The 17,315-nt window shown below is 41.3% G+C and overlaps 1 protein-coding gene across 2 annotated transcripts in view; it reads right to left on the reverse strand.

Moving 5' to 3' along the window:
• NUP93 (nucleoporin 93) overlaps nt 1–17,315 on the reverse strand; it is a 105,091-nt gene that overhangs the window by 24,521 nt on the left and 63,255 nt on the right. For both annotated transcript variants that reach the window (XM_057534761.1, XM_057534760.1), the window contains exons 4-5: nt 14,751–14,813; nt 8,437–8,565 (exon numbers count right to left, since the gene is read on the reverse strand). In XM_057534761.1, coding sequence (XP_057390744.1) covers nt 8,437–8,565; nt 14,751–14,813 — 192 coding nt within the window. The remainder of the gene's footprint in view (nt 1–8,436; nt 8,566–14,750; nt 14,814–17,315) is intronic.

Genomic DNA, 17,315 nt, shown 5'->3' on the forward strand with positions numbered 1-17,315 from the left:
TATAGTAACAATAGCCACACTTACTGAGCAACTACTGTATGCCAAGCACTGTCTTAATTTCTGTGTTTAACTCCACAACCCTATGAGATACATACTTTTATTATAACAATTTTACAGATGAAGACACAAAAGCGTACAGAAAGCACCTTGCCAGAGGTCACTCCAATAGGAAGTAGGGGAGCCGTGGCTTGTGCCCACAGCCTGGGGCCACACTGCCAGCCGGGGCAGCCCGGGGCAACTGTCCAAGGATGGCCATTGAAGAACAAGAGAGAGTAGCAGTTAGAAATCCTGGCTCCGCTACTCACTAGCTACGTGACCTTGATTGAGTATATTGCTTCTTTTGAGCCTGGGTTTCTTTAGCTGTAACACAGGGGCAGCAATGGTATCTACCTCATAGATTTGCAAAATAATCTTAAATGGGAAGAAAACAGTACTTACTTCACAAGGAGTAAGTAGGAATAAGTAGAAAGAGCTCACTGTCCAACATTTGACCAGTAAATGCTAGCTGTTACCACTTTTTAAATAAAAAATAAACCATAATGAACACGGGACTAAATCAGATGTTGAACAGTGTATAGATATGGACACTACAGAAACATAACCTAAGATATTTTCTTTGTGCTGGCTGGAAATTCTCATCTCACTCCTCTACAATGAAAACACATTCCTTGTAGGAAAAGAATCCCCCACCAGCTCATTTTCTATTTCTGGACTAATTCTGAGTGTTCCCAGTAACACTGCATTTGAGGACTGCTCTATAATGTGGCCATCTTTCTGGAACAGAACTCTCTGAAAGTTGATGATCCCCGAGTCTTTTGAAAGAACAGAGCACTAAGCCTGTTAATTCCAGTAACCTAACTGGGGGGGATAAACGGGGAGGAGAGGGGGAATGGCACTAAACACTTCTGCAAGGACACAGTTGTTTCAGCTAAATATACATAAACAGCCTTGAGAAATATTTTCCAGTACTACTAAAAACCTAATTTTAAAAAGTAGTTGGTTTTTTGGCCTTCAAATTTCCATTTAAATTAATTTTGCCTAATGCCCTTGTTTTCAAACGTACCTTTCCTTCATTTGCCCTTGGCTGAGCCTGTATTTCACCACACACAAAGTCAGTTATCCATCAACAGGATGTGTACATGCACATTCCTGAGCAGAGGAACCAGCAAACATTCAATGGAATTTCAAAGCCAGGAGCTGCTAGAGGGCTGGGAAAGGAGACGCCAGTATGCTGTGTGGGAATAACGTTCCAAACTCTTCAGGTTTTCTCTGTACTGGGGCCTGATCGGAGCACAGTGGGGATAACAGGAGCACAGAATCAGAGACCAGAAAGGCAGGGAAGATGGGTGGGCAGGGCCAGAGAGAACAACAAGGGGCTCACCCAGGAGTCTGGAGATAATGTGGAGAAACAGCAGTCTCTGGGAGCACAGAGAGGAGAAGGGTCTTCTCAGTGTACCTGGTGTCCCCCAAACAGCCATTTTTAAGAGAACATTCCTGAACAGGCAGGATGTGGGTGGAGAGTGGCAGGAGGGAACTGCAAGCTTTTATTAAGCAACTACTTTTGTACATAACATATCCAGGGATGAATAAATCTCTTTTCCCAAGGAGAGCACATTCTAGGTGGGGAAAAAGGAATGTAGCACTCACTTCTAGCAAAACAAGTACAGAGTAAAAAGAAAATGTGATGATACTACAGAAGGAAGAGAGTTTTTAATTTTCAAGTGGAATGTTTTGGCTTTATGTAAGCAAAACAGAACCAAAGTAATTAATGTACAATAGTTGGCTACAGTATCTGTACATAGAAGCCCAGTACTACCAGAAAAAACACCGAGGCACCAGAAGACCCAGGTTCTAAATGCAACCCAACTGTGTGACCTTGGGTAATGACATCTAACTTTTCTGGAGCATCATTCTCCATGGATAAAACGGGAAGAATACTTGGGTCATTTATACAATGAAATCTATTACAGACACTAAAAAATGACAGACACCTACATGTACTAACCTAGAAAAAGCTCCAAAATAAGTTAAAAAAAATCAAAACATAATGCTAAGTAGTAGCATTTATTATATAAAATGGTGCCATTTATGGAGTAAATTGATAATAAACTGATCAGATGGACATATATGTATAAATGTGCACATAAATACCTGAGACGGAATTGGAAGGACAGAATGTCAGAGGTTATGTTTGGGTTGGGGGTAGAGGAGAGCAGCTGAATTTTCACAATCTCTCTCTATCTCTACCATTAGAACACTGTGCAAGAAGAAGGTGTTCATGTGATATATCCTGATGTCAAAATGAAGGGCCCGTTGAGTTGGGTTCTTTAAACTTCTTTTTGAAAGAGCAGCTGAGCACTTTCTATATTTGAAATCCTACTCAAATTCCAACACGTGAAACAAATTAGGAAACTACCAGGGAGCCATAAAATACAGCTTGGAATCATCTAGTCTGGGGTTTTCAAACTCATACTGTCAGTCTATATTTTTACTGTATTCCATCAAATCTAATACACCATCAACTGTAAGGCATCATGTTATTTATGTACCATTAGGAAAGAAAAATGCTGACAAACTATGACACACCACTGAATTTAAGGCGTATCTTGATTTCAGAGATGTTAAAATATAGAAAAGATGTGTAACTGGGAATTGGTGAAATATGGTATTAAGTCAGTGATCAAAATTAGAGACTACATTCAACACACACTGTTCACACACCACATCATTATCTTTAATGATTAACCTACAACTTAACTTCTCTACTGAGCCTATTGCTTGCTAGGCTGAGCCATTTTCCAGACAATACATTAAAGCACCATCCACTGACTATGTCTAATATCAATACAGCCACGACACACTGAGGCTAGATAAAAATTTACTTTTAAATGTTGCCTAAGATATATCAAGGATTCTCAACGATGCTCAAAGCCCGTAGTGTCATGCAAGGAGCGCAGACTGGGGGTGTTCTTCCCCACAGGCCAGACGCGAGGACTAGGGCATGGGAGTTCTTAGCCAGGGGTCTCTTTCTTGCTTCAAAGCACATCATTTTTTTTTTAATTAATTAATTAATTTATAGCTGTGTTGGGTCTTCATTTCTGTGCAAGGGCTTTCTCTAGTTGTGGCAAGCAGGGGCCACTCTTCATCGCGGTGCGCGGGCCTCTCACTATCGCGGCCTCTCTTGTTGCAGAGCACAGGCTCCAGACGCGCAGGCTCAGTAATTGTGGCGCACGGGCCCAGTTGCTCCGCGGCATGTGGGAATCTTCCCAAACCAGGGCTCGAACCCGTGTCCCCTGCATTGGCAGGCAGATTCTCAACCACTGCGCCACCAGGGAAGCCCAAAGCACATCATTTTTATTCAGACTACAACCTGGAAAGTTAATAACAATCTTCCGATTCCTACCTTTCTTTAAAAATTATACCTTTTTCTTCAATGATATCCCAAGGAAATTAACTTCCCAAATTGAATTTATGCTACTGAAGCATCATTTCCCTTATTAAAACTTGCCAGTAATAGACATTACTAATGTGTTGTTGCTCTTCTGTTATTGGAAGGCTTGGGGGAAAAATGTTTCAGGAACCACCATCTCCTAGTTCATTTTTGCTTATAAATAAAAGCCTCAAGCCTCTCTTTATATTAAATTAGCTAAATTTGGACATTTTCCTTCAAATATAAGGTCAGCTCAAAATGACTGGAAGCCTCTTTCCTAGCTAATGACTCTCTGGATTCCAACAACCTTATTCTTGACAATAAAGTGCCCAGGAAAGAATGGTTTAGATGGCAAGTCATACTTTAATTATTTCTTCTACTTATGTCCTGAGATTTTTTTTCACTCCTAGTGACTTTATAAGTCAAGGGACACTTAAAAAGGGAAAGATCCATATTAAAATGATAAAAATGAACTTAATAGTGTGTAGCTTACCAAATACCAGCCACCACCATAAACAGTGCTGCGATGTGTTGAGCGTGCACTCTATACCAGCTCTGGGCCAGGCGCCTTACACACGTTCTACATTCCTTCCAATGGTTCTTCAAGAGAGGCCTTTTACAATGAGGATGAGAACAGGAGGCTCCCGGGAGAGGCCCGGGAACTTAGGCCTGCCGAATTCCAAAGCCTGTCTCAGGCCTTCACACTCTGTGGTTTCTTACAAAGAGGGTAGAGAAGGTGCCTGCCCAAATGGAGATAATACCACCTTTCCATCATTTTGAAGAACTTTACATGGAAAAAACCTGTAAAAACACATGGTTCTTCCACATATCCACCAGAATGGTTGAACTGAAAAAGATAAAAAATACCAAGTGTGGCAAAGATATGGAACAAAGAGAATTCTCATAGTGCTGGTGGGAGGGTACACTAAGACACCGTTTTGGAACAGTGCTGAACATATGTGTACCTTCTGCCCCAGCAATTGCCCGCTTAGATGTGCCCAATGGATGTGCAAACGTATGTTCACCAAAAGACAGGTACAAGAATGCTCTCAATAGCACTCTTTATAAAAGCTAAGAATTGGTAACTATCCAAATGTCCATCAACATCAGAATGGATAAACAGACTGCAGTCATACTATTTGGCCATGAGAATGAATAGCCTCCAACTACATGTAACAATATACAGAATGTTAAGCAAAAGAAGCCAGAAACAAGAGTACATACCATATGACTCCATTTACACAGAGTTTAAAAACAGGCAAAATTAGTCTATGACATCAGAAGTTAGGACAGTGTTTCTCTTGGTGGTGGTGGTGAGGGGTGGTGAATGAAAAGGCACAGAACGGGGGATGCTGGGGTGCCAACAATGTTGTTTCTTCATCTGGGTGTGTTCCCTTTTGGTAATTCATTGAGCTGTATACTTAAAAAGTGCACACTTTTCTGTATATATGCTATACTTCAGGAAAAAAGTTCAAAACAGCAACAAACAACAAAACCTACAAGGTTCCAGAAATGGCAATTCCCTGGATTATCTGAAGAAACATCTGCATCATTTGCCAGCTTTTTCAGCAAAGCTATCCACTCTGCTAGGTGTCACAACAGAGAACAGCAAAAGTATCAATAACTCCCTTCCAAGAGGGAGGACTCGAGGTCAAGGAAGCAGAGTCTACTAAATAGACTACTCTATTTTTAAGACAAGAGCAATCAAGAAAGAATATCTCATTAACAGCTTATAATTACTTCCAAATCCCAATACAGACTACAACCTATTAACACAATTTTAAAAACTGAAGTTTATAAAACCATGAGCTGTTCTACTTATCTGCCCAGACTCACAAGAAATTAAGAAACATTAGGCTGGCCAAGGATTTTATACATTAGCTCTTTTTTCCCAAAGACTCTACTCCTCTTTGAAATCTTTGAGTCTAAGAAATGTGTAACAGGGTCTTTAATGAGTAATTTCCTAAGATAAATGACTTCAGCATCTATTTATTTTGGGGGCTAATTTAATAGAAAAACTGGGTTTTAAATCAGGAGCCAATTTGTAGATACAGGATGTCTGAAGTTATCCTGCAGGCATGACACACTGCCAAGCTACCCACCTTTGACCCAGACTTCAACACAACGATGGTCTAGAAGCCAACAGTCCTGGATCTCACCAGCATATTACACATCTCTCTGAGCCTCAGTTGTCCTATCTCCCATGAGAAAAGAATGATAGCTAGTTAAGAAACAACTTCTGGGGAAAAGATTTATCAGGAAGCACTGGCAATATTACTTGAAATGTCTAATGCTATAATTTTTGTGACATTATAATTTTTAACCTGCACCTCCAAATTATCTGAAACTACTTACTTTAAAACAATAGTAAGGGATGCCCATTTTGGGTCAGGTGCTTTATGTTATCACTAATCTTCCCAATAATCCCATTTCACCAATGAAGACATTAAATGTCTGCAGGGTTAAATAACTTGGATGAGGTCTCAGAACTAGTCAGTGCTGAAGCTAGGATCTGAACCCCAGGGCTGTTCTCTCCCCAACACCAGCGTGGTAAATGTGTGGTTAAGTCACAGCTCCCACTGGCACAAGGGCAGACATCACTAATCAAGCAAGACACTCTTTCCTGCTGATCCCAAGATGCAGCCTCAAATCCCTCTCAGGAAAGATCTCCAGGATAAATAAGTGAAAAAAGCATGATATAGAACAGAGCATATAGTAAAATAACTTTTGTGTAAGAAGGAGGGAAGATAATATATTGCCTTGTATTCATATAAAGAGACTCTGGAAATATTACACAAGAAAGTAATAGTAGTGATTACTTCCAGGGAGAGGCAAAGCGGGGAGGGAATGAGCTTCTGTGGACAGGGTACTTTAGTTCTTGAGTCATATGAATATATTACCTTTAAAAAAATTAGATTTTAAAGAGGAGAAACCCCTCAACTTAGCACCACCACCAATCAATGAACACTGGCAATTAAAATAAACCCTATTAAACATACCCACTCTAAAATCACACTGTTTCAACATATCCCTAATACTCCGGTTAGCACAAAGTTAGCTAAGGCCAAATGATTTATTCAACAAATATTTCTAGAGCATCCAATATGTTCCAGGGACTCTTCTAGACACTGGAGATATGAGTAAACACAACAAACAAAAATCCTTACCTTCATGGAGCTTACATTCTACTGTGAGAAACAGATAGTAAGCAATATAAAGACATATACATATACAATGGTTTAAAGTGAAGAAGTGCTAAAAAGAAAAATATAGCAAGAAAAGGGGATATAGAAAGTGCTGAATGGGGAAAGGTTGGTTTGGATTTCAGATATCAAGGCCCTGGAAGGCCTCACTGCGATGGCACTGGGTAATATTTGAAGAAAGTGAGGGAGACAGCCATGCAGTTACTTGGGGGAAGAGCCTTCTAGGCACAAGCAACAGGAAGCCCAGAGGACCTGAGGCAGGAGCAAGCCTACCCGGTTCGTTCCAGGAACCTGCAATGAGCTTGTCTGGCTGGCGCAACAAGAGCAACAGGGAGAGCAGAATAACTTGAGCTGGGAGAGGCAACAAGACCAGGTCAGGTAGGGACTTAGAGGTCATGGTAAAGACTCTGGCTTTCACTCCAAACGAGATGGGTGTCACTGGAGGATCCCGAACAGAGGAGTGACACCATCTAGCCTGTGTCTTAATAGCGTCACTCTGGCTGTTGTGTTGAAAAGACTGTACAAGGGCAAAAGCAGGGAGACCAGTGGGGTTGACAACCTCTAAGATGGCTCCCAACAATCCCCACTTCCTGGGATCCGAGCCCTCGTTTAATCCTCTCTCCTTGAGCATAGGCTGAATTTAGTGACTTACCTTGATCAAAGTAAAGCGACAGGATATTACTTTCAAGATTAAGTCACGGAAAGACCGTGGTTCCTGTCTTGGGGGCCCTTTAGCTCTTCCTTGGATCCCTCACTCTTGCTCCAGGGGAAGCAAACTACCATGCTGTGAGCAACACAAGAGAGACCCACATGACAAGGAACTGACGTCCCTAGCCAAGAGCCAGAGAGGACCTGAGGCTTGCCAAGAGGCACGTGAGTGAGCCTGGGAGTGGATCCTCCCCGAGTTTAGCCCTGCAATGAGTGTTGCCTCAGCCAACATCTTGACCGCAGCCTCAAGAGACCCTGAACTATTTCTGGTAAACGCAGCTAAGCTAAATGATTGTTTCCAGCCACTACGGTTTGGAGTGATTGGTTACATAGCAATAGATAACGGAACTAACCAGTTAGGAGGTTAGTCCAATAATGTGAACAAGAGATGATGGTGACTTGGTCCAGAGTGCTAACAGCAGAGGTGGTAAAAAGTGGTTGGATTCTGGGTATATTTTGAGAGTAGGGTTAAGTGGATTTGCCAACATGTGAGAGAGTCTAGGTGAGAGAAGGGGAGGACAAAAATGAATTTAAGGTGTTTGATCTGAGCAAGTGAAAAACTGCAACTGCCCTTTATAAAGATGATAAACTCTGTGAGAAAAGAAGGTTGATGCCAGGAGGGAGTTGAGGGCAGTTGCTACCATGACTCAATTCTAAACATGTTTCGCTTGATGGCTCTGAGATATCTGAGTACAGCCAAGAAGGCCACTAGAAAAATGAGTCTGGGGGTGTTTGGAGCTGTGATGTAAATTTAAGTCTTCAAGTACATAGATGGTATTTAATACCACAAGCCCAGATGAGATCAACGGGGCAGTGACTGAGGAAGAAACAAGAACAGGTCAAGGACTGAGCCCTGGGACACACAAACACCTAGGGGTCAAGGAATTTGAGGAAAATTCAGCAAAAGAGGCTGAGCAGAAGCAGCCAGACACGTTGGAGGAAATCCAGGCAAATGTGGGCGTCTGGAAGGCAATGAAGAGAGGGCTTCAAGGGGGAGACAGTGATCAACCGTGCCAGGACTGTCAGTAGTCAAGCAGACAAGCATTCTCTGACCTCCGAGTTTTCATCATGGTTTACCTTCTGGACTCAACCTACCTCGCTTTCTTGAGTAAAGTCAAGGGCATCTTCTCCCGATGCCAGCAGGGTGTGGAGAATCCGCTGTTTCACTTGCTCCCACTCAACCAGCATTGACTCTCGATGGTACTCCTCAGCCATGCCAAAGGTCTGTTGGAGAGGAGCAGAGAGAGACGACCCAAATGAGAAGACAAAGAACACGGTTTCCCTTGAAGCGCATCAGAAATTCAAAGCCCTCCAGATCTGCCATCTTTCCATGAGTGGAGCAAAAGCAATCTATTTTAAATTATCCTTTAAGAATTTACTGACAACTGTTTGCAACATGCCCTATTTCATCAAGTCTAACACGTTAAATGTTTTTTTAATTGTGACAAAATTCACTTAACAATAAAACTTACCATGTTAACCCTTTTTAAGTGTACAGTTCAGTGGTATTAAGTTCATTCACACGGCTGTGCAAACGTCACCACCATACATCTCCAGAACTCTTTTCATCATGCAAAAATGAAATTCTGCACCCATTAAACAATAACTTCATTCCCACCTTCCCCCAGTCACAGGTAACCACCATTCTACTTCTGTCTCTATGATTTTGACCCCTTCTAGGTACCTCATGGAAGTGCAATCATACAGTATTTGTCTTCTTATGTCTGGCTTATTTCACTTAGCAAAATGTCCTCAAGATTCGTCCATGTTATAGCATATGCAGTCTCGTTCCTTTTTAAGGCTGAATAATACTCCACTGTATGTACACACCACATTTTGTTTATCCATTCATCTATCCATGGACACTTGAGTTGCTTCCAATTTTTGGTAATTGTGAATTGTGCTACTGTGAACATGGGTGTACAAATATCTCTCCAAATTCCTGCTTTCAGTTCTTTGGGATACATACCCAGAAATGGAATTGCTGGATCAGATGGTCATCCTATGTTTAATTTTTTGAGCGATTGCATAATGTTTCCAAAGAGGCTGTACCATTTTTCATTCTCATCAACAGTGCACAAAGGTTCCAATTTCTCTACATCCTCTCCAATACTCACTATTTTCTGGGTTTTTTTTGATTGTAGCCATGCTAATGGGTGTGAGGTAATAACTTATGGTTTTGATTTGCATTTCTCTAATGAGTAGTGACGTTGAACATCTTTTCATGTGCTTATTAAGATAAATATCATCTTAAAACCTCTGAAATTAGGCTACATATTATAATTCATAGCATGTCAAAAGCTTAAATTGAAGTACTTTTTCTTTGTAGGACATAAAATAATGATGGATTAGAAAGTCAATGGTATCTTAAGATTTAACAAGCCTCTAAGATAAGACAAAAAGTAAGATTCTCCCAGTGTCTATTTTTTTAAGAAACAGTAATATTTTCATAGGAGGAAGCAAATCAGTAAAAGAAAAAACAGTCTTTTGCAATTAGGTTTCCTATCAGTCTTCTCAAAGTCACTACTGAAATGTCTGGCAAACCTCACTTCTATCTGCTGGTGACACTGCAGGTTGCCAAAACAAAGGCACTCACAAGGAAAAGAAAAAAGAGAAAGAAGGAAAATAAAGAAAAGAGGAAGGGGGGCTTCCCTGGTGGCGCAGTGGTTAGGGATCTGCCTGCCAATGCAGGGGATATGGGTTCAAGTGCTGATCCGGGACGATCTCCCATGCCTAGGAGCAACTAAGCCTGTGCACCACAACTACTGAGCCTGCACTCTAGAGCCCGCGAGCCACAACTACTGAGCCTGCATGCCACAACTACTGAAGCCCATGTGCCTAGAGCCCGTGCTCCACAACAAGAGAAGCCACTGCAGTGAGAAGCCTGTGCACCGCAACTAAGAGTAACCCCACTCACCACAACTAGAGAAAGCCCACACGCAGCAACGAAGACCCAATGCAGCCAAAAATAAATAAATAAACTAAAACTAAAAAAGAAAAAAAAATCTAGGAGAGTGGTTAAAAAAAAAAAAGAAAAGAGGAAGGGAAGAAGGGAGGAAGGGAGAAAACACACACACACACACACAAAAAACAAAAAACAAGAAAAGAAAAAAAACCACCAAAAAACAAAAGCAAAACCAAAACCCCTCTGAGGAGGAGATTAAAGCAACTTATAGAGACATACTGAATCATAACCATTCTTAGCCTATTATTCTTCAACTGGCAGACCAGGTTTCCCATCAGCTTAAGCCCACTTCTCAAAAAGCCATTTCATTTACAATCAGATTGGCATCTAATTAGGCAGCACCAAGGGAATGAGTATTAGTAATGCCTGCTTTATTTTGGCAATGCAGATAATTTATACTGATAATATTCATATATATGAGCTCTGGGAAACTATCAGAAAAATCATATACTCTTTCTACAAATGGGATGTTTGAGTGTGGACCAATATTTATTAAAATGTGAAAAAGAGAGCAGACACCCACAAAAATGATTAGGAAGAGGGTTGGCACATCTTGCAAATTTGATTTGGTCCATCTATCAATGCATCTCTTTTCTAATATGTATTGTGAAGACAAAAAAAGAAATGACTATCAAAAACTTTAAAAACAGTCTTTCATCTGGTTTTCTTCTCACTGAAGGTCAGGCAGAACAAACCACTCCAAGTAGCCCGGATTGAAAAAAATACCCAGAGAAAAATCATTTTCTCTTGCTACATTAGTGACCTTAAACACGAAAGCTATGCATTTTGAATAGGGAAAAGTATGCTGGAACAGAGAGGTGGGGTAGAGGGGTGGGGAAGAGGTAGTTTCCCTAGAAGCTATCCAGAAATAGTGCACATGTTGAACCACATTTCTTCTAAAACTCTTCCATTTAGTGGGCATTCACCTCCTTAACCTTGAACCTGTCCCAGAAAGGGAAAATAAGAGGGCGATGGGGCAGGTGGACCAGGGCGGGTTGAATAAGGAGGTGGAGGGGGCTGGCATACCATACAGCTTTCCAAACTTGCAATAGGAAGTGAGGCACTGACTAAGCGCTGCCACTGGCCCAGGACACCACAGTGTCACAAGAATTTTTCTTAAGGGTAAGTCCTCTGGCTGACAAAGAATGGCAGAGCACTAAAGGCAATTGAAGAAAACACAATCTGTCTCAGAGACACTGTTGATGAGGATGGCAGGGGCAGACTTCCAGCATCACATAAGGGTCAGGGCGACAACAGTGGGAATTAACCATCCCCTGTTAATCAAGCTGCCCACCTGTGTGCCAAGAACTCCTGCTTCAAGAACACAGGAAATACTCTGAAAACTGGCAGCTTTCTGGGCTCAAATCCTCAGATGTATCTGAGAAATATGCCAGGTTACTCATTTAGAAACAGCTCCACAACCTGAACAAACAGCACTGTCATTCCATTCATCATTAGTGTGATAAGGAGCTTCAAATAAAAATAAATGGCCCAACATTAAAATTCTCTTCCCTTCACCATGCCACCCCCAGCTTATCTTAATTACATTAGAGATAATGGAACATCCAATTTGTGGGCTAATCAGGGATGATCAGCCACCCATCTGCCCTCTTCCAGCCTATTCCCTTTAGACCCACATCTGAACCACCAGATTAGGTGCAGAGAAGAATGTCAACTAGAGGAGCTAATGAGAGAGAATCAACAGAGCTACTCAAAAGAGCTAAGAACTAAGAGAAAAGGAGGACAGTGAGGGTCTGAGACAAGGTGAGAGACAGGAATAGCAGGGATAAGGAAAGACAAACCACAGAAAATGACAAAGCAGTGGAGAAGCTATTATAAATTAAATCCGGGGACTTCCCTGGTGGTGCAGTGGTTAAGACTCTGTGCTCCCAATTCAGGGGGCCCCGGTTCGATCCCTGGTCAGGGAACTAGATCCCACAGGCATGCTGCAACTAAGAGTTCGCATACCACAACTAAGACCCAGTGCAACCAAAAAAAAAAAAAAAAAAAAAAAAAAGATTGCCATTGCCAAGACAGGCAGACCTCAGATATATTAAAAAAAATTAAATCCGAATCTTTCAAGTTATGTGGGGAAATATATCTCTTTGAACATAGTTAGGAAAGGAAGGCAGGGAAAGAACTGGGCAACTGAATTAAGAACAGGTGGGGACCACATCGAGTTTCTGCAAGCATTAAAAATAACAATAATAACAGCAAAAAAAAAAAAAGAACAGGTGGGGAGCACTCGAACCCCATTTTCATAAAGGGAAGAGGGCAACCTGCTTTGACTTCACACCCACTTATTATTGAGCTGTTGCTGGCGTTTAGAAACTCTACATATGTTCTGATAATGTTGTTCTGTTTTTGCTGGGATGCACCAAATGGGAAAAGATAGGACACATTTGTGGTTTTGTAGCTTGTTTTCTTGGCATTTCAGCAGGATATTGGCAAGTTATTCAAACGTGAAATTACCACCAATAATGCCAAAAAGCTGCTCACCTTTTTGTTTGAAAATGATTCTTGTTCAGCAGCAGCCTCTGGTGTCCAGACAGGTGAAAGGTTCCCCCCCCCCCAGGGCCAGCTCCCAACACCGGAACATCCCCCTCACAAACACGTATGCACACGTTTTGCACTGCGGTATGTCACTTAAATGTTTTGGCTGGCTGCACATTTAGTCTCAGTATGGCACAACGTTCAGAGACTGCCAATTTCAGAAACACATTCCGCAGGGTAAATGGATTAATAAGGCTCGGTGGCATTCGACAATCCTAATTTAATTTCATCGGTCCTTTACAGCAGGAGAATCAATGTTGGTGAGTAACTCACTCCAAGTGTGAACCAAAAAAAACCTTAAAAAAAATATTTTCAAATCTGGATCAAGTGAATTTCTCTATTTCTAGGAATAAGTACTATTGCCAAAAATATAATTAATTAAATTTTAGGGAATTTTACTCTGATAATTAACCATATCAGTCATTTAAATAATGTCTCTGAAACATATTCTTATAAATTAGAGCTGGCAAGCCCCCCTGCTGCCCTATCTCACTCATATCAGCACTACTTAGACACTTCCACCTGTATGGAATATTTTAATAAAGCACACTGAGAAGCAGCATTTTTTTTTTTTTACTTTCTTATTTTTTGAACCACATAAATAATACACAAATACATTTCACTTGATCTAAGGCTTACATAAGTAAACAGCAAAACAGAGATTGCCTTCACCCCTACTCCCTTGCAGAGACAGCTACTGCTTCCAGACTAATGGGAACCCTCCAGCCTCCTTCCTGGGAAAAGCTGCATTTTTAGAACCAACTCCACATGATCGCTAACCTTCTTCCTCCCTTCCCAAAAGACCCCGGGGGCCTGAAAATCTTACTCCATAATGGAATGTTTTGGAAAGGTTTTGATCTTTTAATCCTTGTCAAACAGATGAAGATAACTCACATTAGTAAAGTAAATGATCTTTGACTATCTTGAGGGAATGCTTGTTGCGAAATATTGCTGCACATATAATGGCTGTTCTGGCTGACTTATTTACTATCCTCTCGAATATCAAGATGTTTTTTGTTTGTTTGTTTCAAAGAGCTTGGAGAAATTGTTAATTTAAAAGCTGGTGTAGAGGGGTTTCCCTGGTGGCGCAGTGGTTCAGAATCTGCCTGCCAATGCAGGGAACACGGGTTCGAGCCCTGGTCTGGGAGGATCCCACATGCCACGGAGCAACTGGGCCCGTGAGCCACAACTACTAAGCCCGTGCGTCTGGAGCCTGTGCTCCGCAACAAGAGAGGCCACGATAGTGAGAGGCCCGCGCACCGCGATGAAGAGTGGCCCCCGCTCGCTGCAACGAGAAAGCCCTCGCACAGAAACGAAGACCCAACACAGCCAAAAATAAATAAATAAATAAATAAATTTATTAAAAAAAAAAAAAGGTGGTGTAGAAAGTCACCAAACGAAGACCCAACACAGCCAAAAATAAATAAATAAATAAATAAATTTATTAAAAAAAAAAAAAGGTGGTGTAGAAAGTCACCAATTTTCCTCAATTTCTTTTCCTTTTATCACACAATACAAATTGTGTGATAAAAGGAAAAGAAATTGAGGAAAATTGTCAATATCATAATTGCTTTTCTGAACTGCTGATTCAGTAGAAACCAAAATACCATTTATACTGTAACAGTGAAACTGAAGAATTGTCTGGCCCTTCCATTTTAAGATTAACTTAATAATTAACTGACCAGCCCAGTGTTTCAGATGCAGTCACTAAATACACGTAGAGTTATGACCATGGTATTTTCCTCAAAAATAGTTCCTGTAGAACTCCCTCTGGTGAACTATCAAGAGAGCTGGGCCTGGAACACAGAATCCAGCTTCTAGAACCTCCACACCCCAGTATACACTGCTGCCCTCACAACAGTATACATACACATTTGGGTTCATTTCTTACCCTCTTCCGGGACTCTTCGATGGCAGACAGCAGGGCATTGTCCTTTTCATTCTTTAGGAAGCCCTAGGAAGGAGGAGAGAAATGACACAATTTAGGTTAAAATTAACAAAATTAACCTTCAAATAATCAAAAGCACACTGTAGGAAAAAGAAGAAAAACACCCGTAAGGATATCTGCTACCCTGCCTACCTTCACCCTCACAAAACTCTCTCAACTTGAATATGGCCCATATTATAGATACAGCTTTGGCTATGCAGCCAGTCACAGTGCCTGTAACTGTTCCTCGGTCTATATTTCTCTGTTGTTTTCAGTTAATTCTTCAATTTCTTCCTAACATTGAGGAAGGTATCAGCCATCCCTTTGTTTGGGTGTTTTTCACTTGTTTGTGAATGGCTGGGATACCTGAAAAATCATTTATTTATGCTTTTCTTCTGGGGTTGTGCTACATGCACTCCCTATTTCAGGCCTGATGACAACTGCTGCTTATTTAATACTGGTGGGGTGAAGAGGAACTGGCCCACAAGGCTGGCTTAATACACACAGGGTTAAAAATGTCTGCAAAATGCAACTTCATGATAACACAACAGACCTAGTTTTACATCATGGTTCCCCCATTTACTACTTGCATGGGTGACGATTTTAGACAAGTCACCCAGATTCTCTAAACCTTAGTTTATTCATATGTAAAATGAATATTAAATGAGACAATGTAATCAAGTGCTTGGCCCAAGGCTCAATACATGTAGCTCTAGCATTAGGACTGATTAGATCTAGATCTGTTGGCGACATTAAAGAAAGATGCCCAGGGTGACTTCCTAGTTGCTATTCATTGTCCTCATTGCTCAACCTGAGATCCTGGGGAGGAGGGCAAGGGACAGATGCAGACAGAGTGGGCTTCCATGCCGATGCCTTGCCCTTCACACAGGGGTGAAGCTTTTTCCCCACAGCCTGGGATGTGGGGGCCAAGCAGGAACAAGGAAGATGATCCATTAACTATTAAGTAGAGATCAAACTCTTGGTTGTAGTATGAAAGATTCTGAGTCACCCTATAGATTAGATCCACCTACACTATGGAATGCAAGGTACCTGCGTGTCAAGCACACTATGGGTGTATTTATACATGTCCCAAATCATCTGTTTTTTCAGAATCATGTTTTTGTTTTAGGAACTCTTTGGGGGAATATAATACAAAGTAGAATTAACCTCAAGTTTTTAAAGTGACATGCTAAATTTTAAAACATCTGACAGTTTTCTTGAAAACTTACTGTCATGGTTAATTGATTAATTTATTGATCACTTATTTATATTTCAACAATTGTAACATTTTAGTATATTTTGTTCAAACAGTTGCAGATATAAGGCTGTGATTCTTAAAACAAAACAAAACAAAACAAAACAGGGGTAGGGGGCTGGATAAGAGTGGGGACATATATTTAAATAAAATATTACTAATCTTCACAGGATTCTCCATATCTGTTGTCACATCCCAACCTGGGCAGTGCACTGGAATGGACAGAGACAATGGCCAGCAGCTCGGGGAACAGTTGCCTCATCGGCTCCTCCAGGGCAGTCCCTGAGGCAGCTCTCAGGCAGCTCTGAGGACACGACACAGAGGCTGCTCCCAACACCTCTACTGATATTCGGTGGTGGGGGGCGGGGGTGGAGGGAAGCATCGGCCACTTGCTTCTAATATAATGCCCTCAATAAACCAGAACACATAAAGCTAGGACCCCACATAATCCATTCAGAAGGGGGCAGCTTCTCATCACGTGTCTGTTTCTGGCCATTGCAAGGGAGCCAGACAGAAAATGATGGGAAGGATTTTAATGGACCTTGTTCATACCCTTCACAGCAAATGATTACATCAAGTCAACAAATCTTTATTATGATTTCCCTTTTTCTGAGCGGGTCTTCAATGGCTAAAGCTAAAGGCTTTAGTGTCACAGTTTATAAACAAAGCTATAGAACTGTTATCTTTGACTGCTGTTCCTGAACAAAGGGCATAGATTGTGCTTTGTTGCACCTTTTCATGGCTGCTGCTGATGGTCAGAGTGGTGGTGATAACCACTTCCTGACAAGGCCTGGTCTCATTTTTTTCTTTTTGGCTGGGGTGGCAGGGAGTGTGCCAAGTGCCCCACCCCTCTCTGGGCTTCTCTGCTCGTCCCAGTAACCAGCCCATCCCATTCTTTTAACTGCATCCGTGTCTGCGTATAACCCATATACACATACACACAATTCAAACACAAATGCAAAGCAATAATCAGACACATTTGTTTAAAAGCAACATAATATTCTGTAAGAAACACAATTTCAAAATTTCTAAGAAATGAAATTTCAAGTAGTGGTTAAGAAAGAAAAAGAAGAAAAAAAGGCATTGCTTTGGGGGCAGATTACTCTCTTCTTTATAAACCTACCTTCCAAAAATCTCACTTAATAAATTAAATGAAGCATTTGTGCATGAGAATAAAAGTACAGACATCACCTACATATGAACAAAGACCATGAGCCACTATGCACCTCTACAACTGGGCTTTCTCTATAGCACAAACCAAGCCCACAAAATAT

The sequence above is a fragment of the Balaenoptera acutorostrata genome, chromosome 19, assembly GCF_949987535.1.
Source record: "Balaenoptera acutorostrata chromosome 19, mBalAcu1.1, whole genome shotgun sequence".
NCBI lineage: Eukaryota > Metazoa > Chordata > Mammalia > Artiodactyla > Balaenopteridae > Balaenoptera > Balaenoptera acutorostrata.